At 40.1% G+C, this 25,202-nt stretch overlaps 1 protein-coding gene across 2 annotated transcripts in view; it reads left to right on the forward strand.

Annotated features, from left to right (window-relative positions):
• Nucleotides 1-25,202, forward strand: part of KDM3B (lysine demethylase 3B) — a 61,689-nt gene that overhangs the window by 9,371 nt on the left and 27,116 nt on the right. Inside the window, exons 2-9 of one of the 2 annotated variants that reach the window (XM_081230884.1) lie at nt 3,808-3,975; nt 6,756-6,869; nt 10,231-10,336; nt 11,906-12,030; nt 14,142-14,216; nt 16,888-17,487; nt 21,126-22,362; nt 23,238-23,439. In XM_081230884.1, the coding sequence (XP_081087010.1) occupies nt 3,808-3,975; nt 6,756-6,869; nt 10,231-10,336; nt 11,906-12,030; nt 14,142-14,216; nt 16,888-17,487; nt 21,126-22,362; nt 23,238-23,439 (2,627 nt within the window). The remainder of the gene's footprint in view (nt 1-3,807; nt 3,976-6,755; nt 6,870-10,230; nt 10,337-11,905; nt 12,031-14,141; nt 14,217-16,887; nt 17,488-21,125; nt 22,363-23,237; nt 23,440-25,202) is intronic. The other variant, XM_081230885.1, reaches the window with a different exon arrangement.

A 25,202-nucleotide genomic window follows, 5' to 3' on the forward strand; every position in this document is an offset into this window, starting at 1 on the left:
CCGCTGAGCCTGCGCGTCCGGAGCCTGTGCTCCGCAACGGGAGAGGCCACAACAGTGAGACGCCCACTTACTGCAAAAAATAATAATAATAATAATAATAATAAAATCAACTCAAAGTGTTTTAGTTTTGTTCTGTCCAGATTATCAACCTGCCTTGGCCGTCTCTAACTCAGTCCAACCACCACCATTGATTTTTGTTAGTTTATATCCCTTCTTTCTGTCCTGTGACCTGGCCACTACCATTTTAAGAGTTCATGTTCTGTGTGCTTTGACCTGAAATGATTCTTCACCTTATATGTTCTAACTCCTTCCATCTCTAGCTAGGAGATGAAGCACAGTGCTAGGGCCAGAAACAAGCCTTAATGCTGGTAGAACATGTTTACATATATCCATATTCCATATTGCTCTCAAAACATATTCATATTATTAGCCTAGAGCTGTTGCTTGATCCTAGAACATATAGCACTGTGGTTGTCAAGTTCAACACTTTATTCCTTTGCCCAGGCAGGTTAGGAAATAATTGCCCTTAAATTAGGTGAAATATGACTTTCAAATATTTCAGCTTTTCCATGATGTTTTCAGATGTGTGATGATAGGATTCCTGAATATTAACTTTTTAAATGTTCAAGTTCTTATCTACAAAGAATTAAAATCGTTACAGCTTTAGTACAGTGATATCTTTTAGTGTGTTCGTATATTTGTGTGTTGGTATGACTTAGAATTTTGTGACTCGTATGTTGATTTTTAAAGTGGTTGGCGGATTAGAACTATAGCGTGGCACCTAGCTGTCAGGCACCATGAAGCCTTAACCTCTGGTTTTCTAAGTGATGCCCAGTAGAGTACTGTGTCACTCAGGGTACTGAGTGAAGCCCCACTCCGCCTGGGGCTTCAACAGTCTCTGCTCCTTTTCATGGCTTGCAAGGTCTTGTCTGTCCTTCAGCCATTGCCTCCTCCAGACATCGGTTATGGCACCACTGAACAGTAATGGGACCACTGTTCTCCTAGTCTCGGGTTCAAAATCCAAATCATTTTTGAATTTTCCCTTACCCTTATATCCAGCCAGTCATCATGCTTGATGGTAGGACTCATCGATTCTCACGAGCACTAGTAACTTCCTTCCTAGTCTCACTGCTCCCACTGTAGGTCATGTAAGAACACCCCCTGTTCCCCACCCCACCCCCAACTCTAAACCATCTACATCCACTGAGTAGCTGAGTTGTCCTAAAACCAACTGTTTTGTTCAATCTTGACCTCAATCAGAAACCTTTTAATGGCAATTGCATATATACACACCCCCACACACATACACACATCTCCCACTGGCAGCTGGATGAACCCAAATTTTATCCCAGTATTCGGGGTCTTCCACATTGACTCTTATTTAGTCTTTTTAGTCTCATTTCCCACTCCTTCCGCAGTGTGCTATTGCTCCTGGCCATCCTAGAACTTGACTGGAACTTTTTTTTTTTTTTAACCTCAGCCCATATCAGTCCTTTCGCACCCCTGAAGTGATCTCTCCTGCCTCTGAACACCCCCTATACTTTATTTTATTTCAGTTTATCTTATGGCATGTTATTGCCCAAGTAGTGCTTTGCAGTTGACCAAAGTGGTTTTGAATCCATTACTTTATTTAATCTTCACAGCCAGTCTGAGGGTAAGTAAGACAGGTGTGTCTTATCACAAGGGAGGAAACCAAGACTTGAGGAGGGGAGAGTGATTTGCTCAAGTTTTGTGATTAGTAGGGGGTGGGGCTAAGACTGAAATCCAAGCCTCCCAGAACATAATCCCCAAGCTCTGTCCATTACTACCTTTCCTGGTGCCTGAGTCTGCACTTAAATGTAAGTTTGAATACATCTTTTTCCAGTTATCAGCAAGTTACTTAAAGTTGTGTTTGATTCCCCTAGAACATATGTGAATATATGAGTGACCCCATTCATATGTTAAATGTATTGCAGTTTAATGTTCTTTCCCGTTCACATGTTAAAGGTATTGCAGTAAAATCATGCTTCCCCTTTCTGAGCCTTATTTTCCCATCTTTTTTTTTTAAAGTAGAAGTGAAGGTTACTTGGTATATTATAAATAATAAAATATTGGTAAAATATAAATAATAAAACTGGAGCTTTGTATAATGAATTTAATTTCTGGAATAGCTTTTCCAGCAGTGCACAATTCACAAGTATTTATTATCTGTGAAGAGATTAAGCCTAATGCTAGGCTACTGAGTGGTTCCACACTTTTCAAGTATAAGTATCGTAAATTTTCATATAGTTGTAACTCTAATTTTTAGCTTGACTGGATGGGAACTAATATACTGACAAAAGTTGTTGTGACTTCAGTAACAATTTTAATGGATTTGAACTTTATTCATTATATGATCTACATATATTTGAAAAATAATGGTGACACATGTACCAGACCTCTAGTATTTAGTCTACAGAAAATGCTTAGTACCCTTAGTACTTAAGATATTCCTGGTAACTCTGTGATTCCTAGTTGGGAATGACTGCTGTGGGGATTCTGATGTTGTCCTACATCACTCATTGCTGCCTTAGGAAGTGTCATGTGAGAAATTTCTTGTAGAGCCAAGTAGTTGGAAAAGTGTTGCTTCCCTGAGAAACTGGTTTGTGTTTTACTTTTTGCCAGTGATGAATATGCCACTGACCTCTCCATTTTCAGATTGGCCTTTAGGAAGCTCAGAGCCAAGTCAGTCAATCAATGAATCAATCATTCATCATATGTCACTCAGTCATACAGCTGTATAGATCCCTACTGCCTGCTTAAGTTTTCCCTCCTTTTACACTTTGACAGTGACTTCCTGTTGTAGTTTGCTTAGCCCTGGTTTTTTAATTGATATTTTATCATCTTATTGTATATGTTTCCCAAAAGCCAAGTAAAATTCTTTGAAAATGAAGTGGGATATAAATACTCTAGCCTTTATTTTGTAACCAGCTATATTTTAGTCACTAGACATATCTGTTCTAAATATTGATACCTATATGCATATGTATTGCTTTTATTGCTGTGTAGAACATGCTTCAATGTCAGAATTTATATGGAAAAGTTAAACCTAAGCATACTATTTATTAGAAGAATGTAGTTTTATTTAATATGTATTGCTTTCAGAAACTCTTTACAGATTCTACTTAAGTATATCTGAAAAGGTGGAGTATCTTTTCTGGGAGGAAGCAAAGCATTGTTGTGACAACGGTGTGCCTCTGCTAGCAGATATGAGATCACTCCTGACAGTCAGTGGTACTTTAAAAATCCACACTTGGGACTGGGAGGTTTTTTTTTTTTTAATTGTTTATCCTTTTGAATTTTGTACCATGTGTATATAACCTATTCAAATTTAATTTTAAAAGTTCACAGTCATTTTCAGTAGAAGTATAAAAAATTTCTCTTCCTACCTATTAGACTGTGAGACCAGGAAGTGTGCTAGATTCCCCTCTGTATTCCTGAACCTAGCATAGTGCCTCATACATAGTAATCCCCCAGCTAGTGTGCTTAGATGTGAATTGGAAACTAAGAGTTGTAAATCTCAGTAAGAACATGGCTAGAAATTACTAACTGTGGATAACTCATGCCCCCTTAAATCCGTACGCTCTTTTCAGAGTGAGGATGAGACCAACTTCCTGGCTCTGAAGTACGATTGGTTTTTATTGAAATCCATTAAAAGAACTTAAAAACAAGTTAGTAGAATTTTACCTAGTCAGTTTTTCAAAACAGGGGGTTTGTGTTTGTTTTTATATTATAGTGTGGGATTTTTCCAAATGTGACCTCAAGATGGCTTTTTATCTCTTTTTCCAGATCTTTGTAGAATTTGATGGCTGTAGCTGGAAGCAACACTCCTGGGTTAAAGTTCATGCTGAAGAAGTTATTGTACTTTTGCTGGAAGGGTCTCTAGTATGGGCACCCCGGAAGGACCCAGTCCTTGTCCAGGGCACTCGAGTCTCAATTGCACAATGGCCAGCCCTGGTGAGTGACTTTTATTGGCTAGGAACATATTTGGGCTTTATTCCTATTCTATATGGTATTTACCCAATAGCTGAACGCTTTAGAATTCCCAAAACTCCCAGTTTGTCCTTAACACACTTTGATTCTGAAGTTACCAAGCAAAAATTGGGAGAGATCTTTTCTCCTGTGTCTTCCCATACTTTTTATATTAGATAATATTTGATACTTTGTTTCTAAATAATTTTTTACCTTTTCTTTTCTCATAGTTATGTAATGAAACAATGTTTGTAATCCTTCAAGTCTTTTTCTTCCATAGAAACTATTTTATTTTTTTCCAGCTTTTTTGAGATAGAATTGACATATATAACATTGTGTAAGTTTGTGTACAATGTGATGATTTTTTATATATAGTGAAATGATTGTCACAATAAAGTTAATTAACACATCCATTGTCTCACATACGTTTTTGTGTATGTGGTAAGAACTTTTTTTTTTAACTTTGCAGAACACTTTAATAATCTCAATAAGGTGTAATAATCTCACTTTTATAGAGTACTTGCCTACATATTATCTCATTTGCTTCTCACAACACATATGTGGTAAGAACTTTTAAGATTTGCTCTCTTAGTAACTTCCAAGTATACAGTACAGCATTATTAACTATAGTCACCATGCTATACATTAGCTCCCCACAGCTTACTCATCTTATTATTGCAGTTTATATCCTTTGACTACCTTCATCCATTTCCCCCACTTTCCCCACCCCTGGCAACCACCAGTATATTCTCTGTGTCTGATTTCAGTTGTTTTGGATTCCACATGTAATTGAAATCAGACCATATTTGTCTTTCTCTGACTTATTTCACTTAGCATAATGCCCTGGAGATTCAGCTGTTGTTGTAAATAGCAGGATTTCCTCCTTTTTTGTGGCTCAGTAATATTTCATTGTGTATAATATTCGTGTGTGTGTGTGTGTATACACCACATTTTCTTTATCCATTCATCCATCACTGGACACTTAGGTTGTTTCCATGTCGTTGCTATTGTAAATACTGCTTCAGTGAACATGGGGTTGCAGATATCTCTTCAAGATATGATTTCATTTCCTTTGGATAAATACCCAGAAGCGGGGTTGTTGAATCATATGGTAGTTCTATTTTTAATTTTGGGGGGAACCTCCATACTGTTTTCCATAGTGGCTGCACCAATTTACATTCCCACTGATGGTGCACAAGAGTTCCCCCTCTCTACATCCTTGCTAGCACTTGTCATCTTTGTCTTTGATGATAGCCATTCTAATAGGTGTGAGGTGATTAGTCATCATGGTTTTGATTTGCATTTCCCTGATGATTAATGCAGTTGAGCCCCTTTTCATGTACCTGTTGGCCATTCATCTATCTTTGGAAAAATGTCTATTCAGGTGATTTGCCCATTTTTAAATCAGATTATTTGTGGGGGGGGGGTTGTTTTGTTTTTAGCATTTTAAATTAACACCCATTTATTAGTTGGGTAAGTTAGAAGTACAGACACTTTGTGTCCTACTTCTTAGCTCAGAATCTTACAAGGCAAAAATTGGTGTTTGCAATTCTATGTTCTCATCTATAGTAGGTGGTCCTCTTCTAACCTCCCATGTTTATGGCAGAATTCAGTTCCAGTCTCCTTGCTGGTTGTCAGCTGGGGATATTTGTGGGGGTTTTTGGCTCTTGAGTTGTATGTGTTTTTTAAATATATTTTGAATATTAACCTTTTATCAAGTATATGATTTGCACATATTTTCTCCCATTCCTTATGTTGCATTTTCATTTTGTTGATCATTTCTTTTGCCTTGTAGAAACTTTTAAGTTTGATGTAGCCCCACTTGTTTATTTTTGCTTTTGTTGGTTATGTTTAAGGTTTCTTTGTTTGTTTGGCCGTGTAGCACGGCTTGTGGTATCTTAGTTCCCCCACCAGGGATTGAACCTAGGCCCACAGCAGTGAAAGTATGGAGTCTTAACCACTGGACCACCAGGGAATTTCCTAAAGTTTTTGTTTTTTTTTTTTTAATTATTAAGTTTTGTTTTCTGAAGTCAGACAAAATAGTGCTATAAAATTTAATTCTGAGAGTATCCATTTGTTTCTATCTGTTCTTTTAGCAAAGTGTAGGCATAAATAGTTAGATTTTCTTAAAAAATCTAATTCTCCTGTTATTAACCAAATTAAATAATATTCAAAACAAAACTTTTTAACCTATTGATTATACATATCATCACTTACTGAACTGTCTTTTTTCATTTGTTTTTAAGACCACTTTCCAGTTGAACTTTTAGAAGAAGCTCAAATGGATCTGGGTCCCTGGGTGACTTTAGTAGGCAGTTTATTTACGAAACAGTAATGTGAATTTGCCCATGCATATTTATACCACTGATCATTTTAGAAATCTCATGAAGGTTTCAGGAGTTCCAGAGATGATAATGGTGTGACTCTTCATTCTGGGAACTTACTGTAATTTAGCCCTCTTGGAGCCTGACAAGATTAGTCAAATTGCTAGAGAGAATGAGGAATTTCCCGTTCTTCTTGTCCTTTTTAGCTGTAAATAAGAGTATTGAACTGACTTTATGCTCTGGTTTGCTTCATATGATTATTTGAGGGGCAGATGCTAGGTTGGGAATGTCTCTGAGGACTTATGCTTTAGCTTATCTATATTTACTGGGGTGAAAGATATATTAATAATGGATATTTTCTCTGCAGTTAGATATTCAGTTGAATTGTTATTTATTTTCTTTTCCAAGTTCTAATCAATTTCTTGTCATTGTACTTTACAGACTTTCACTCCCCTAGTAGATAAACTCGGTTTGGGTTCTGTGGTTCCAGTTGAATACCTTCTGGATCGAGAGCTTCGTTTCCTGTCAGATGCTAATGGGTTACATTTGTTCCAGGTACTTAACATTTGATCTAGTCCTAAACTTATTTCTCTCCTTGCTAATTTCTCTGTTGATTATAAATACGGTACTTCCCCCCCTTTTTTATTTCAGATAATATTTTTAATATCATTGTAAAATTACAGAGAATGGTGGGAATCTTAGAATAAAATTTTAATATTATTCCTCAACAGTCTCGACCAAGGTTTCTCAACCTCAATGATATTGACATTTTTGGTCTGTATTCTTTTTCATAGGGGGCTATCCTGTGTATTGTTTGATGTCTAACAGCATCCCTGGCCTCTACCTACTAGATGCCAGCACTGAGTTGTGATAGGCAGAAATGTTTCCCAACACTGCCAGTTGTTCCAGAGGGGGCAAAATCAGCCCAGATGAGAACAGTGGAGTAAAACAATTCCATGGATGCCACAGTTGATGGTGTATGCTTTCAAAGAGATGGAATAATAGAAAAAGCAACACTTTAAGGAGGATAAAACATCAGTTTAATCTTGGAAAGGCTGAGTTGAGGGGCCCACAGAACACCCCATATTATCTCAGAGGTCAAATGTATTGGTCTGGCTATCATCAGTCTGCACAGGTGGCAGTATAAGTCAATTAATTATATTGTCCCCTTTTCTTTTTTTTTTTTTTTTTTTTTTTTTGCTGTACGCGGGCCTCTCACTGCTGTGGCCTCTCCCGTTGCGGAGCACAGGCTCCGGACACACAGGCTCCGCGGCCATGGCTCGCGGGCCCAGCCGCTCCGCGGCATGTGGGATCTTCCGGGATAGGGGCACGAACCCGTGTCCCCTGCATCGGCAGGCGGACTCTCAACCACTGCGCCACCAGGGAAGCCCTGTCCCCTTTTCTTTTAACACTGAATCAAGTTCTTCCTCCCAGTAGTTCCATGTACCTTTTAAAGTTTCTTTGCTCCCTTGAAAAGTGTATTTGGTAGCTGAGGCTTCTTTCCTCCTCTACACACCCCCACCCCACCCTAAGACCACTTAAGACTTAAGACCACAATTCTAAGGGTTTTCTCAGAAGAGGTGGCTTCCCAGAGGTGGCTGCTTCTATAACTTGAGTCTAAGAGGTCCTATACTTACGTCTGTGGTAGGGAAGCTGGGAATTTGGGCTGGTTCCAAGCAACCTTAAATATTGAAGAGCTTAGGTATATTTTTAGTTATAAGAAAAGGGGTAAGGTAGTAGTTTAAACAAACTAGTGTCTGAGTTAGAGTTTCAGAATTTATGGAGGGTAATATTTTTTTCTCACTTGTAAGGGTTACTGTCTGAAGGTTAAAAATTAGGAGACTTCCAGGCTTCCCTGGTGGCTCAGTGGTTGAGAGTCTCCCTGTTGATGCAGGGGACACGGGTTCGTGCCCCGGTCCGGGAAGATCCCACATGCCGCGGAGCGGCTGGGCCCGTGAGCCATGACCACTGAGCCTGCACATCCGGAGCCTGTGCTCCTCAACGGGAGAGGCCACAACAGTGAGAGGCCCGCATACCGCAAAAAAAAAAAAAAAAAAATTAGGAGACTTCCAAGAGTTTTGCTGTCTTATTGAGGCAGCCAAAAGCAGTATTTCCTGAACTGTGTTCTGTGTAATATTAATGATTTTTTTATTGTTGATATGTCTTCCTCCCTCATTAGGCCTCACTCCCTCTCATCAATCTTGCTTTATTTATCTCGTAATCCTAGTGCTTATATGAATAGGCACTCAGTGAATGTCAGATAAGTATCAAAATAAACAAGAAGATTTACATGGAATAAAATGTTTTGTGGTCAAATAAGTTTGAGAAACACTGAGCTAAACATGTTTTTTTCCTACATGTCTTCTCAGAGCCTTTAATATACTGTCGTATGTAGAAAGACATATATGCAGTTGACGCTTGAACAGCACAGATTTGAACTACACGGGTCCACTTATATGTGGATTTTTTTCAGTAAATGCAGTACCTATGAATTAGTATGAATTTTTTCACATTATCTTTTCATTTTTGATATCTAGTGTTACTAATACTTATAACATCTAGTATTTTGTATTATATAAGGCAATCTTGATGTAGTAGTGTACTGACAGATGATTCATCTTGTAAACAGACATCATAAACTTAGGGTATCAATAAATACAGGACTTCCCTGCTGGCGCAGTGGTTAAGAATCAACCTGTCAGGGGCTTCCCTGGTGGCGCAGTGGTTGAGAGTCCGCCTGCTGATGCAGGGGACACGGGTTCATGCCCCAGTCTGGGAAGATCCCACATGCCGCGGAGCGGCTGGGCCCGTGAGCCATGGCCGCCGATCCTGCGCGTCCGGAGCCTGTGCTCCGCAATGGGAGAGGCCACAACAGTGAGAGGCCCGCATACCGCAAAAAAAAAAAAAAAAAAAAAAAAAGAATCAACCTGTCAGTGCAGGGGACGCGGGTTCAATCCCTGATCCGGGAAGATCCCATGTGCCGCAGAGCGTCTAAGCTCGTGCGCCACAAGTACTGAGCCTGCGAGCCACAACTACTGAAGCCTGCGCTCCTTGAGCCGGTACTCTGCAACAAGAGAAGCCACTGCAGTGAGAAGCCCGCACACAGCAACGAAGAGTAGCCCCCGCTCACCGCAACTAGAGAAAGCCCACGTGCAGCAACGAAGACCCGAAGCAGCCAAAAATAAATAAATAAATAAATTTATTAAAAAGAAAAGAAGACACAAAGGCAAACCACAAACTGGTAGAACCAATAAACGTCGGGAAAATATTTTTTTTTTAAGTTATATGCAGATTTTTGACTGCATGGGGTGGGGAAGCAGTTGGTGTCCCTAACCCCCCACCTTTTTCAATGGGGGTATAATATTTCCTAAATCTAAATGATCCTAGCATCCTTAACTTTTTTGGGGGGGGCCATGCCACTTGGCTTCTTGGATTTTTGTTCCCTAACTGGGGATCAAACCTGGGCCCTTGGCAGTGAGATCTTGGAGTCCTAACCACTGGACCACCAGGGAATTCCCCTAGCATCCTTAACTTTTTTTTTTTTTTTTTTTTTTTTTTTGCGGTACGCGGGCTTCTCACTGCTGTGGCCTCTCCCGTTGCGGAGCACAGGCTCCAGACGCGCAGGCCCAGCAGCCATGGCTCACGGGCTCAGCCGCTCCGCGGCATGTGGGATCCTCCCGGACCGGGGCACGAACCCGCGTCCCCTGCATCGGCAGGCGAACTCTCAACCACTGCGCCACCAGGGAAGCCCTGCATCCTTAACTTTTGTAGAGCATCTTGTGAGACGAGGTTTCTATGGAACATTCTCTGGCAAATGCTGATGTAGAGCTCCTCAGGGGTATAATTTTTCTCTTCTGGTTAGATATTATTGGTACTTACTTCAATACTCCGTTTTTTCTTCTTTTATCTTTATCAGATGGGAACAGATAGCCAAAACCAGATTCTTTTGGAACATGCTGCTCTGAGAGAAACAGTTAATGCTTTGATCAGTGACCAAAAGCTGCAGGAGATATTTAGCCGAGGTAAGAACAGGTGGTCCTCTGTCCCTGAATTCTGAATCAGGTGTATGGTCAGTGTTGAAAGTGATAGACTGGGGGGGACACCATGCAACGCTCAACATTTGTGCTTGTCTTCTTTTTGTGGATGGCGTCAAGAGTAACTCCAGTTAGCTGGATCTCTAGAATAGATTGGAAAAACAGGATCTCACTCAGACCACTATTTCCTTTTTGTATTACATTTCGTAATATGCAATTTTGTCTTTCTTTTTTTCATTTCTTAAATATTTCTTAAGTACTAACCTTGTACTAGACACAGTGTTAAGGTACTGAGGATATAACCATGAACTAGAAAGTCTCTGCCCTTGTTGAGCATACTGTCTATAAGGTATGCTCTAAAGACTGTTAACAACAACAAATAACAACTTAGAATTAAGGTATGTTCATAAAGGAAGGTGTCCACAGACTCATTCACATTAACAGCATGTAAATTTTTAAGAATGAAAACAAAAAAGAATTACTAGCTTTTATTAGCTTTTTCAGTTCACATACAGATTTTTCCCAAGATTCTACGCAAAAGGTAGACTGTTGCCTCATTTATCCTTCCCTTCATGTTGTACATCTACTCTATGTCCTTTCTGACCCTCGTGATAATCATGCTTTTCAGTGAAGTAGGATCCTTGGTTCTCTTTTGTCAAACTAAATCTAAATAGGTAAAGGTAAGAAAACTTGTCTCTTTGGGAAAGGAAAGTATCAGGGTAAAATGATGTTTAATAATCAAGGAAAGGTATGGAAGAGGAAAGAATGTGAGGAAAAATAGAAAAAAATCAAGTGGACAAAATGATAGGTAGAGATGTTTACAAGTATGGATAGAAAAATTAAGCTTAATTGTAGCTCTGAAACATAATAATTTAAAATAAGCAGTGATTTAGCTATCTAGTCTCAAATGTATAACATATGTAGGAGAGAGAAACTGTCCTTGGAGGGCCAGCTGAAATTGCAGGGTAACATTACCTGCTGATAAAGTAATATCTTTGAAACTCTGTGTTCCTAGGAAGACAGGTGCTATATTTGTTCAGACTATTATTAGTGCAGAGGCTGGAGACCTCATAAATTGAACTCTCCACCTACTGTAATGAAAGTCAGATAGCAAAGTGTAAATGGTTATATATCATTCCTATGGTAACATAACAAAATAGTACATTCAACTTACTGGCCTCCCACTTTTTTAATGTATATGTCATATAGATCTGAGTAGGTTTTCACATTACCTATAGTTTTTGATTTGTAAGTTTCCTTTCTCTTCCCTGTATTACTTTCTAGAATTGGAAAATTGAGATAAGGTAGAATCAGAGGCCTGGGACATTCTAAGAAATCTCCAAATAAACAGAACTTACAAAAGTCTCTGGGAAAAACTATGTTTTTTTTTTTAATTGCTGTGTATGGTAAATCTGAAATTGTTCATTTATTCAACTCCATACAAGAGGATTAAAAGTACTAAGTATTTACACTATATAATTTTCTTTCTGTTTTTAGAAACAGTCACGAAATACAGCTTAGCCAAAAATATTCAATACTAACTGATCTCTCCTTTAGGTCCCTACAGTGTTCAAGGTCACAGGGTCAAAGTATACCAGCCAGAGGGAGAAGAAAGTTGGCTCTGTGGTGTTGTAAGCCATCAAGACTCCATCACCCGTCTTATGGAGGTGTCTGTAACTGAGGTAAGGCTCTGTGTTATTTTATCTGAGGTCCATCCATCCCCTTACCCAGGGTGGTGTAGGAAAAGGGAGCACTTCATTACATGTAAGAAGACTTGGGTTCCATCTCTGGCTTTGTCACTGTTCTTTTTTTAAATTTATTTTTGGCTGCGTTGGGTCTTCATTGCTGCGCACGGGCTTTCTCTAGTTGCAGTGAGCGGGGGCTACTCTTCGTTGCAGTATGTGAGCTTCTCATTGCCATGGCTTCTCTCGTTGCGGGGCACGGGCTCTAGGCGTGCAGGCTTCAGTAGTTGTGGCACTCAGGCTCAGTAGTTGTGGTTCGCGGGCTCTAGAGCACAGACTCAGTAGTTGTGGCACACGGGCTTACTGGCTGCCTGGCACGTGGGATCTTCCCGGACCAGGGATCGAATGTGTGTCCCCTGCATTGGCAGGCGGATTCTTAACCACTGCGCCACCAAGGAAGTCCCCCTGGTTTTATCACTTATTGATTCTATCACCTTGAGAAAGGCTGTTCAACTTTCTTAACCTCAGTGTTCTCATTTGTAAATTAAAGTTAATTAGGTAACTTCCCCCTGACCTCACAGCATATGTTTTGGGAACTAAGATAATGTATTTGAAAGTGCTTTGAAATCTATGAAAGGGTATACAAATGTGAAGTGGTGTTATCATTTTTTATCGTATTCAGAAAGTTTAGTATTTAAAAATCTAATCAGCATTTGCTTCTATAATACTTATGCCACTCCCCCTTAGATGCTGAAAAAATGAATTGTTTCTAAAGCAATAAATAGAAAAAACATAGCATCTAGAGCTACCTGGAGAATTGTCTATCAAAACAACAAGAACATTTGGGGTCTTCCCTGATGGTGCAGTGGTTAAGACTGCTTCCACTGCAGGGGGTGCAGGTTTGATCCCTGGTTGGGGAACTGAGATCCCACGTGCTGTACAGTGCAGCCAAAAACAAAAACAATAGCGGAGTATTTTGAGGCAAACACGTATGTATTTATGATATCTTTTTTTTTTTTTTTGGATTGTATTTATGATATCTTTGAATTGGTTTCAGATTTGCCCTCGGCATTCACATGTAATGTAAACATAAATGATTTTAGTTATTTCTTTATTGAATTTTATTTATTAAATTATTCAATCCTCATTTACAAATTTCAAATGATACACATATATATAAAATAGATATTGAAAGCCATCCCTTCCCCTAGGCAAATGTTACTCCCCACAATGGTAATCACCATTAACAGTTTGGTGTATATTCCATATGCTTCCAAATATCTTCTCTGTGTGTGTGTATGATATTTATATATTGTCTATTTAGGAGATAGCTATATAAATCATACTTTATTAACAAATGGGATCATATGATACATATAGTTCTTTGATTTACCTTTTTTACTTAATTTTAAATTGTCAACATCTTTGTGTGTAAATATATAGAGAAATCTATCAATACTTTGTCCTTTTAAAATAGATGCATACTATTCACTGAATGGATGTATCATAACTAATTTAAAATTGATGGACGTTTAAATCATTTTTATTATTTTCACTAATATGAATAATGCTGCAGTGAATATCCTTGGGCATATATCATTATACACTTTCACATTATTTATTGGAATAAATTCCTAAGTGTGTAATTGCTGGGTCAAAGAATATGCACATTAAGTCTGATGATGTCTGTCAGATTGGCCCCTCCCAAACCTTTTGTTTTTTAATAGTAGAGTGGTGCTTTTAATGATTACTGGTTCTGAAGGTTTTTTGTTTTTTTAATTTCAGAATAGGAAGGTTTTAGAGATGCAGAATTTGAAATTCATACCCCTAAAAGGGACACTTGGGCATTGAATGCAATTTTTTCATTCATTCGTTTAACAAATATTTGAGTGATAACCATGTTCTAGACCTTGTTTCAGATGTTGTTATTCTGGCAGTGAATGAAATAGTAGAGATCCCTGTTCATGGAGCTTTCATTCTAGCAGGGGAGTAGAAACAAATAGAGATAATTACATAGATTAGAAAAATACATAATTATGTCTTTGGTGGACAAGGCATTAAATCTTTTTCTTCCTTTTTTCATATTTTCTTCTATCCCGCTCCTACTGTAGAGTGGTGAGATCAAGTCCGTAGATCCCAGACTGATCCATGTGATGCTGGTGGATAATTCAACGCCTCAGAGCGAGGTACAGTAATGAACTGAGTCTCTGAGCAGACTCATGAGCTTGCGTTATCTTGTTACATAGACTTCCTTATGTGTGTGTTATCCATGGATGCCCTTTGGGTTTCATCTCTGACCACTGTACATTTCTTGCTCTCTCCACAGTCTTGTCCAGTTGAGGGAGGATAATCTCAAGAAAGAGACCTAGTCTGAGCAAACCCTTTTCATCATGGCTATGTTGCCTAGCCGTTTTAAAATCCATGGCCTATTTTTTTTCTTACATTTTTTCAGGACAGGTATATTTGAAAGATACAGTAGATAAAGCTGTAATAAGCAGTAGAAATATTCATGACCTACCCAGTAATAAGAAATAGGAGAAGCTACATCCTCTTTTTCTTTCCATTAGGTGGTAGTGAGCTCCAAGGAAATCTGAAATTCCATATCCCAAGAAGAGTCACATCAAACTGGTGTGTAGTTCAGTGCTCAGCACACAGTGGATTACTCCATAATTACTGTGAATCAGGCCAACTCTTGGTTCATTCAGAATTAACATAACCCATAAAAAGATACATTATATATCAGTGCCTGAACCAATCAAGGAATCCTATATGAATTTCCTTCAGTAGGACATTGACTTGGACAGCCATCTGTCCATATATTCCTCACAGTCTTTTAGCACCTGCGTGGCTACTCATGCTGAGTATACAGTTCTTCCTCATCTTCTTTATCCAGTCATTTTTGGCTTGATAAAACAAGATTAGGGTAGGAAAAGAAGAATCAGGGTTAAATTTAATAGTTCTTTACTACATATTATATTATTACAAATAAGATAAGTCTCTTGACTGTGTTTACGTGGCTGAAAAACACTTGTTATTTTGATGCCATATTGGGTCCCTCTTTTATTTTCTTCCTTATTTCATCCAATCTCTAAGCACCTATTATATGTCAGGTACTGTTTAGCTGCCCAGATATAGCTAGAGAGTACTGGTCTCAGTGTCCTAGTCTTTCTACTCACATGTGAGTAGCTCACTGTAAGTAGGGCATACATGTAAATTGTTGATCAGGGAGATTGCTCTGAGCCAGGCTCTGTAAGTTGGCCGAATGAGTTAAAGGTGAGATCTGTGGTTTTCAGCAACAGATGTTGATTCTTCCCTTTTCAGCTTTGCCATGATGTGACTATCTTCTTAGCTAGCAAAGTACAATTATTGACAGTTCTGCCAAATTTTACAGTAACCCTTCTTAGAGATCCATGGTTACCTCATCTCCTTGAAAGAGTGAGCAAGAAAGAAAGGAGAGATTTCACTGATTCTACTTCCATACTTCACAGCACTGAAAACTGGGTGATGATAGAGGTTGAAGAAAGGGTAAAAAGGTTTTAAAAGGATCAAATGGAAGCAATGCTTAACAAACAGAAACAGTTCTTGAATGAAAGATTTAGAAACTTAGATTAATAGTACCAAAAGCATGGGAGAAACAAATAAATCTTGAACTTTGTTTAAGGTTTGTAGAAGGAAATTAAGGGAGAAAAGACAGAAATGAAGGCAGCAAAAAAAAGAAGAAGAAAAAAATTAGAACTGGCAAGAAGAAATGTAAAATTTGAAAAAATTTCAGTTATAACAGCTATAATAATGATTACAACAAAGATAGATCTGCACAAAGAATCTGTAAGTATTCAAGGGCAGTAAGACTAGAGTAATCAAGTTGGTAAATAATAATGGCCAAATAACTATGTCTCTAGCTTATTGCCACCCCAACGTGTTATCTGAATAAAACTGTCTGAAAGTTAGCTAAGTGAAACTAAAATGAAAACCTGCTTCATGATGGGATACCAATCTAAGACTGTTGCAGATATAAGTTGCTTGAGAGAACGTTAGCTGTGTCCCAAGCCCTTGTCCTCTTGTCCTTCTCAGGGAAAGAGTTTTTATTCAGAGATAGGAATTGCCCCCTTTTAATTCTGTGTCTTTTAAGGTTGTCTGACCTCTCAAATAAGGCACAAATAAGATTTCATGTGATAGGCTAAAATTACTGGAAGAGCTAAGAGATTTGGTTGTTTGGTTATGGTAGCCTGCCTTTTTAGCTTTCCCCTGTCTGATGCTTTGAAATAAGCTCCGGAGATTGATTGTGTCTTTATAGTGTCCATAAGAGCAATTCAGACTTGTTTTTGTTGGGCTCACTTTTGCTCTGGTCACAGACTCATAAATGTTAGTTTTCCTATTGTTAAGTTGTCACCAGTTTTTAGTGACTTCTGGATAGAAAAGTCACTTATTTTTCAGTAGTTGAAATGCCAGTTTCTGTCAAACAAGGAGACAAATATAAAATAAAGCAGATTTTTTTTCATCAAGAGGCAAATAAGTTCCCAGCCTAGCTCTAGCAGTCTATTTTGTAAAAGAAATTCCACAAATTTTTAAAATCCTAAAAAAAGTCCAGTTGAGGAAGTAGTGGATTTTATTTAAGGGAAAGTTTGCCAAGTGAGTTAACTTCTTAGTAACCATTATCTTGAATATGTGTGCATAAATTGAATCACAGGAAGATGAGCTTTTTAACAAAAGGGGGTGTCTTAGAGCTGGCACTGGAATTTGGCAATCTGTACCTGCTTTGATTGTCTGCTTCTAGAGATGGGAAAGAGCTAATGGTTTATGGTTTTCACAGGATGGAAGGTCCCTTGTAATAAATCTTTTTTGAATTTTGTTTTGTAGGGGGGTACGTTAAAAGCAGTAAAATCTTCCAAAGGAAAGAAGAAGAGAGAGAGCATAGAGGGGAAAGATGGCCGGAGGAGGAAAAGTGCTTCGGACTCTGGGTGTGACCCTGCATCAAAGAAATTAAAAGGAGACAGGGGTGAAGTAGACAGTAATGGGAGCGATGGAGGTGAGGCAAGCCGAGGGCCCTGGAAAGGAGGGAATGCCAGTGGAGAGCCAGGGCTGGATCAGAGAGCCAAGCAGCCACCGACTACATTTGTCCCCCAGATTAACCGCAACATTCGCTTTGCCACTTACACCAAAGAAAACGGCAGGACTCTGGTGGTGCAGGATGAGCCCATAGGTGGGGACACACCTGTACCTTTCACTCCATATTCTACAGCCACAGGTCAGACACCTTTGGCCCCAGAGGTGGGTGGAGCCGAAAATAAAGAGGCAGGAAAAACACTGGAACAAGTTGGCCAGGGTATGGTGGCTTCAGCAGCTGTGGTCACTACCGCCAGCTCCACCCCAACCACGGTGAGGATCTCAGACACTGGCCTTGCAGCAGGGACTGGGCCGGAAAAACAGAAAGGCAGCTGGTCGCAGGCCCCAGGAGAGGTGAGTTGTTTCAGGGGCAGATTTGCAAGATTTGGGTTCATTCTTTCACCCTACTTTGTTCTTAACACATTAAAAAAGCATCTCAAATGCCACAGGGAAGGAGTATTTCTGAGATGTGCTTAAATTGTATTCTGTGGATAGTCCTTTACTGCTCGTTGGGCAAATGCATATATCTTTAAAACTTTATCAGCTCTTAAAAGTCACCTGAACAATTGGGCTAATCAAAAACTGATTATACAACCCAATTTAATGAGTTGTTAAAATAGATCTAATGGGGAATCTTTTAAATTCAGTTATCTATTTAGTTCATGTAGTGGTTGAGCCTCAACCAGGCCTATGAGAGGCAAGGTTAATGAATTATAGTGTTGGCAACAGTGAACACTGTAATTAAGGCTATGTGAAAGCTACTATTACCAACCCCTGTTTTCAGTTCATCATTTTATATATTTTCCTTTGAGGCTGGGCTGCTTTCTTTGATTTGATATGACCATGGAAGGTTGGTTTTTTCTTTCCCTAAGTTAATCTTTTAAGTCTTACCTGGAAATTTTGATGGAATTATTTCATCATTTCATATATTTTCCTTTATGGCTGGGCTGCTTTCTGTGATTTGATATGACCATAGAAGGTTGGGGGTTTTTTTCCCCTAAATTAATCTTGTAAGCCTTACCTGGAAATTTTGATGGAATTAATCACAGTAGTATCCCGTTTACTATGTTCTTTATCTTACATGCATGTATTGTTGCTGAAAAGGAACTTTTGTTAAATACAAGTTAACATCAAGTTGGCTCCCCAGTCAAATTTGAAACAGTGTCAAAATCAGTTCTTATAGTCTTCTGGTTCTTATTTTGGTCACCAAAGTATGATTTATGATGCTAGTCATATTTTTTTCAAACTGGCTGTTAATTCAAGCTGTAATATGAAATATATATAAAATACTAAAATTTTTTTAAATTATGTATAGGAAACTACTGTGTGCTAAGTACTGTATATTATAAACAAAGAATTGAAATCCTGTTTGACGGAGCTCACATCCTAAAATGGAATCATTTTATAACAGTGTATAACAGTGCCATATAAAACATGGCATATACATTTCATCTGACTTCTTCCCCTCCCTAGCAAATGCAGTTTGTTAATCTCTAGTGTGCAGGGTTGGGGAGGGAGGTGAAGTGCCCAGGCAGAAGAGAAGGCCTATAAATGCAAATTTCGCACTCTTCATGGTTTGTTCTCTGTTAGTTTACCAGCATTCCCAAGAGAGCTAGGTGGGGATCTTATGTAGATTTCCAGTATGTGTAAGTCATCATATTGCCCAAATTGATTAAAATCAAATCCATGTCAAAGGCAGAGTAGATATAAGTGGGGATTACAAAATAGACCAAATACTACACTCTGCAAGAAGAGATCCGCTGAATGCTGTTGTTCTTGGAGTAGCAAAGCTGAATAAATGAAATGCGGATCAAAGGGCATTTTCCAAACAGGTTTGAGAAATTTCTGTGACTGTATCTGTAATTTTGCTAATGTGTTAGCCTAGGTATTCTCTTGGAATATGGTTTAAAAGTACAGAAATGGATGTTTCCATCATGAAATAGGGACAGCCCTCCAGGAAACTTCTTGCCCTAAAAAGTGTGTTGAAATCAGTTTGTCATCACTTTCTTATAAGAAGAAGATTTGAAATTTAATCATTTGAAGAAAATGAAAGACCATCCAAATTTTTTTTCATTCATGTGTGTATTTATTTTTAAAGAGTAACTTTAGTAGTGAAACCTGAGATCCTTATGCTTATTCCTTGCAGTCATGCAGGTGTCAAGGCTCCTGGCCAAATTCTGGCAGTGAAACAACAGCATAGCATCAGTGCTGTGTCTGTCTATTCTCTTCTTTTTATTTGGAGGAGTTTAAGTCTGGTTGCTGGTTAGTGGGAAGGAAAGGAAGAATGAACTGAGTTTTTGACTGTTAAATGCACTGAAGCAGTCTCTGTAGCAGATGTCAGCTGGAGGCAAGCCACAGGTGGTCTGCCTGGTTCTCATGCCTCTTTGCCACCCCAAAGAAAGTCCTAATGTAGACTCCTCTTCTGTATTTAAAGAAAACCTTAAATAAATTGAAACTCCCCCCCTTCTTTATAAATTTATTTATTTTATTTTATTTTTGGCTGCGTTGGGTCTTCGTTGCTGCTTGCGGGCTTTCTTTAGTTGTGGCGAGCAGGGGCTACTCTTTGTTGCGGTGCATGGGCTTCTCATGGCGGTGGCTTCTCTTGTTGCGGAGCACGGGCTCTAGGCATGCAGGCTCAGTAGTTGTGGCTTGTGGGCTCCAGAGCGCAGGCTCAGTAGTTGTGGCACACGGGCTTAGTTGCTCTGCGGCACGTGGGATCTTCCTGGACCAGGGCTCGAACCCGTGTCCCCTGCATTGGCAGGCGGATTCTTAACCACTGTGCCACCAGGGAAGCCCCCCACCTTTTTTTTACAACACGCTTTCATTTATCTGGCATAAGTTTTTTTAAATTATGGTAAAGTAACACATAACATAAAATTTACCACTCATACCATTTGAGGTATACAGTACTGTGGCATTATACATTCACAGTGTTATGCAACCATCACCACTATCTAGTTAAAGAAAGTTTCTTCTCCCCAAAAAGAAAGTCCATATCCATTAAGCAGTCATGGAATAATTTTTATTTCCAAATATTACATAAGTGCTCGTACCTACCTATGGATATTTCTCTGTATTACGCACATATATGGCTGTGTAATATACCATATGAAAGTGATTCTAACCCTTCTTTATGTATACATCCTTCTTTATTCAAATGCAGAAGTTAATATTTTTAAGGTATTAAAAAAAGGAAACTTTTTTCATTCTCCAATTTGTTACGCTGAATGCTTTTATTTGGTGGGTGTATCAGTGTCTACAGTTTTCCACTTTGGAGACTTGTTAGATCCTAATGATAACAGAAGGGTTCAGTAACTGGTGTGCCTTCTTTAATTTAGCACCTTTAGGTCTAACTTTAATTGAAACAGATAATTCAACTTTTAGGTTGACTTGGACCCATAAATAAATGGCCAAATTCCAAAAAGGTCCATCTTGGTGAGTTTCAGACTAATAAAGAAAATACTTTTCCTTAATGTACAGTGGGCTTGTCATAGGGCTGAAGTCGCTTTTGTAAGATGGGCAATTTGCAATGGCTTAAATAAACTGAAACTTTAACCATAGCCCCTAAGGTCTTTGAGATAGATTAATATTACAGGGTCACTAGTAATATTTCAGTATATTTCAGAGTAAAAGCTGATGTCCATTGGGGAGCCCTTTTCTTCAGTTCCTGGTGGAGTCTTCATTTCTAAGTAGATACTTAGAAGCCTACACAGCCTCCAAGTGCTCTGACAACCAGTTGGCTAACAACCAAGGGAATGGCAGGATATCATTCATCCTGCCATCTCTAGCTTACCTTGCTAAAGATCCCCTCTGTGCTGTCTGTGGCAGTTTTCTTCCCTGGTGAAATACAGGTATAAGAACAGTTTTCCTGGAATTATAGGAGAGAAAAGTTGATTGACCCTCAGGAAATGTTGGCCTAGGTCCAAGAAGATATCGTAAGGTTGTCAAGAGAAGCCAGCATCACTAACTCAGGCTATCTTCTCTCTTTTCAGAATTCAAGAAGTTCTGTTCTGGCCTCTTCTGGATTTGGAGCATCTCTCCCGAGTTCATCACAAGCTTTGACTTTTGGAAGTGGAAGGAGCCAGTCCAATGGGGTTCTAGCCACAGAGAACAAACCTTTGGGCTTCTCTTTTGGCTGTAGCTCTGCACCAGAGTCTCAGAAAGACTCTGATCTCTCCAAAAACTTGTTTTTTCAATGCATGTCCCAAACTTTACCCACCAGTAACTACTTCACTACTGTTTCAGAGAGTTTGGCTGATGATTCCTCCAGTCGAGACTCATTCAAACAAAGCCTTGAGAGCCTATGTAAAGGAAGATCCGCTCTTGGAGCAGACACTAAATCAGGCTCTAAGGCTGGAAGCTCTGTGGATCGGAAAGTGCCTGCAGAGTCCATGCCCACCCTCACGCCAGCCTTCCCACGGAGCCTCCTAAATGCCCGCACCCCAGACAGTCATGAAAATCTATTTTTACAGCCCCCTAAACTGTCCCGAGAAGAGCCTCCTAACCCTTTCTTGGCATTTGTGGAGAAAGTTGAACATAGCCCTTTCAGCAGCTTTGCATCTCAGGCATCAGGTAGCTCTTCCTCTGCTACCACTGTCACCTCCAAGGCAGCATCCAGCTGGCCCGAGTCTCACTCCTCTACAGATTCAGCATCTTTAGCAAAGAAGAAAACCCTCTTCATCACAACTGACTCCTCCAAACTGGTGTCTGGTGTTCTGGGCTCAGCTCTTACCACTGGGGGGCCAAGCCTCTCTGCCATGGGGAATGGCCGGTCCAGTTCACCCACCAGCAGCCTCACCCAGCCCATTGAGATGCCTACTCTCTCCTCTAGCCCCACAGAGGAGAGACCAACTGTGGGGCCTGGGCAGCAGGACAATCCTCTCCTTAAAACCTTTAGTAACGTCTTTGGCAGGCACTCAGGCAGCTTTCTGTCCTCCCCAGCAGATTTTTCACAGGAGAACAAAGCTCCTTTTGAAGCTGTGAAAAGGTTCTCACTGGATGAGCGAAGCTTGGCTTGCAGACAAGACTCGGACTCCAGTACCAATAGCGACCTGTCAGATTTGAGTGACTCTGAGGAGCAGCTGCAAGCCAAGACCGGCCTGAAGGGGATTCCGGAGCACCTGATGGGGAAGCTGGGCCCCAATGGGGAGCGCAGTGCTGAGCTGCTGCTGGGAAAAGGCAAAGGGAAGCAGGCCCCCAAGGGCCGGCCTCGGACTGCCCCCTTGAAAGGTGATCCTGCTGGGCTTATACGTGGGCTTGCTGGCACTAGCTTTAAATGCTTGTTGTGCTCTTGGGCAGCAGAGGCCCTCTCTTTGATGGAAAGTTCTATAATCTCATAGAATTACATAGTCAAAAGGGCGCCATCAGACCTTCTGGTTCAGGGCAGGATTGATCTATACTAGTACTGTAAGAGGGGTATCCTGTGTAATGATAATCCCAAAAAGTCTTGATAGTCTGTTATTTTCAGTCAGGAACTCTTTTCTTGTGTATTTCTCTTGCTTTTGGCCCTTCCTCTTTTATTTACTTAGGCGAGTTACTCAGTACTAGTCTTCATTCTCACATCGCAGCCTTTAGTAGAGTTGATGAAGCAAAGAGAACCACTCCTCAGTTTGCTCCTCTCTGTCACATGTATATGGTTTTAACACCTCTTCCAAAAAGCCTTTAACTCTTGTGGAGTGAGGTTATGGTCCAAAATTGTCTAAGGGCAAGTGTTTAAGAGAAAGTCTGATGGTAAAAGTTCCCATTCTTGTTAGGATTTGGTATCCCATGGGAGCCGCAAGAGTTCTTGATTAGTAGAACAATCACATCCTGAGGGGCTAGTGGCAAGAGGCTTCTGCCGTCTTGAGTTTTCCTCACCCATGCTCAGAGTTGTTCTGTTGTCATGGGGTACTTCCCACAAATTCTCCATGGTCTTTAACTCCTAGTTGAAGCCTTTGTTCCCTGTGCTCCTTTTCTGTCAAGGATGGACCTGATGGGCTCATGCCCATTCAGTGCAAGGAGGAGTGACTCAGGTCAGGACAAGTGACTGTCCCCAGGAGGATTATATTATTGAGTCTCATTTAAACCTTTCATGACCAACCATTTCTCCCCCTCCCTTGCCACAGTTGGCCAGTCAGTGCTGAAAGATGTGAGCAAAGTGAAGAAGCTGAAGCAGTCCGGAGAGCCCTTCCTGCAGGATGGGTCGTGCATCAATGTAGCCCCTCATCTGCACAAGTGTCGTGAGTGCCGCCTGGAGCGGTATCGGAAGTTTAAGGAACAAGAGCAAGATGATTCCACTGTGGCTTGCCGCTTCTTTCACTTCCGGAGGTACCCAGACTCCTCTCTTCATCTCCTTCCCAGTTTCGTTAGTGACACTTAACTTCCACTCTTTCTCTGAATCGGTAAACATATCTCACCATCTTTTTATTGTTTTCCTAAATTACATTGCTCTCAGAGTCTGTGCTAAGGTTCTGCTATCCCATTAGTGGCCACTTAGTTGTTTGGATTGTGAAATGATATGTGACTTTGTCCTTAGAGAATTGAAATTGAACAATCTCACATGCTGCCCCCTGAGCTGTGTTGAGTTATTCCTAACTTGGGTTCCATTTGAAACCAGTGGTGTGAGCAGAAGGATGCCATTTTGTGTCATAGATCTGCCTGACCACTTATTCCTCTTTAGTGCTAGAGTAACTTGAGTCCACTATGGAGAAGGGGAAGTAAGGTTAGGAGATAATGTGAAATAGAGATAACTGTTGAAAATCCTAAGAATATCCCTTGCTTTTACCAAACAACAGCTATTTAGTCACTTTTCTTCTGCTTGATAAACTTAGAAGAGGAATTTCTTCTAAGCAATCATTCAAGTGTCCTTAGTTTTTTAAATAAAGAAATCCAGGTGGTTTATCCATGTGGCATGGATTCACTTATTCAGCAAATATTTATTGAGCACTTAATGTGTGCCAGCCATTGTTGTGGGCATTGAGGATTAAACAGTGCATAAAACCATCAAATTCCTGCCCTCAGGAGGCTTGTTGGGGACTCAGAGTAAATAAGAAAAAAAAGGTTAAATATATAGTATGTCAGTCTGTAATAACTGTGAGGAAGAAAAAGGAGGGAAAGAGGATTGAAGTGTGGGGAGGCTAGAGAAGCTACAGTTTATTTTTATATCTTTTTTTTTTTTTTTTTTTTTTGCGGTACGCGGGTCTCTCACTGTTGTGGCCTCTCCCGTTGCGGAGCACAGGCTCCGGACGCGCAGGCTCAGGGGCCATGGTTCACGGGCCCAGCCGCTCTGCAGCATGTGGGATCTTCCTGGACTGGGGCATGAACCTGTGTCCCCTGCATCGGCAGGTGGACTCTCAACCACTGCGCCACCAGGGAAGCCCTATTTTTATATCTTTATTGGAGGAAGCTACAGTTAAATAGGATGGCTTGATGGGGGAATTCCCTGGTGGTCCAGTGGTTAGGACTCCACGCTTCCACTGCAGGGAGCACAGGTTCGATCCCTGGTTGAGGAACTAAGATCCCACATGCCACGTGGCAAGGCCAAAAAAAAAAAAAAAGGATGACTTGAGAAAGTGAGTTTTGAGTAAAGACCTGAAGGAGGTGAGGGGAGTGAGCCACACATTTTTCTGGGAGACAAGTATTCGAGATAGAGGGCACAGCAACAGCAACTGTCTTGAGGCTGGAATATTTCTAGTGTGTTCATGGAGCTAGGGTGAGTAAAAGAGAGTAAGCAAGGGGGGGAAAAGAGTGAAGTCAAAGAGTTAGTGATAGTTCCAGATTGTAAAGGGCTACTTTTAAGGGCCCTGGCTTTTATGCTGAAGAAGCAGTTGTTGGAGATTTTGAGCTGATGAGTAACACTGATGAATGTTTTAAAGGATCACTGTGACTACCTTCTTGAGAGTAGATAATATTGAGGCAAAAGCAGGGAGAAATTAGGAGAATATTGGAATTATCCAGGTGAGAAATGATGGTGGCTTAGTGTAGGGAGTAATTAATAGAGGTGATGAGAAGTGGTTAAATTAAGGATATATTTGAAGGTAGAGCCACATGCTTTTCTGATGGATTGCATGTGGGATATGAAAGAAAGGAGT

The sequence above is a fragment of the Mesoplodon bidens genome (assembly GCF_964165515.1).
Source record: "Mesoplodon bidens genome assembly, chromosome: 4".
In the NCBI taxonomy this organism is placed as follows: Eukaryota; Metazoa; Chordata; class Mammalia; order Artiodactyla; family Ziphiidae; genus Mesoplodon; species Mesoplodon bidens.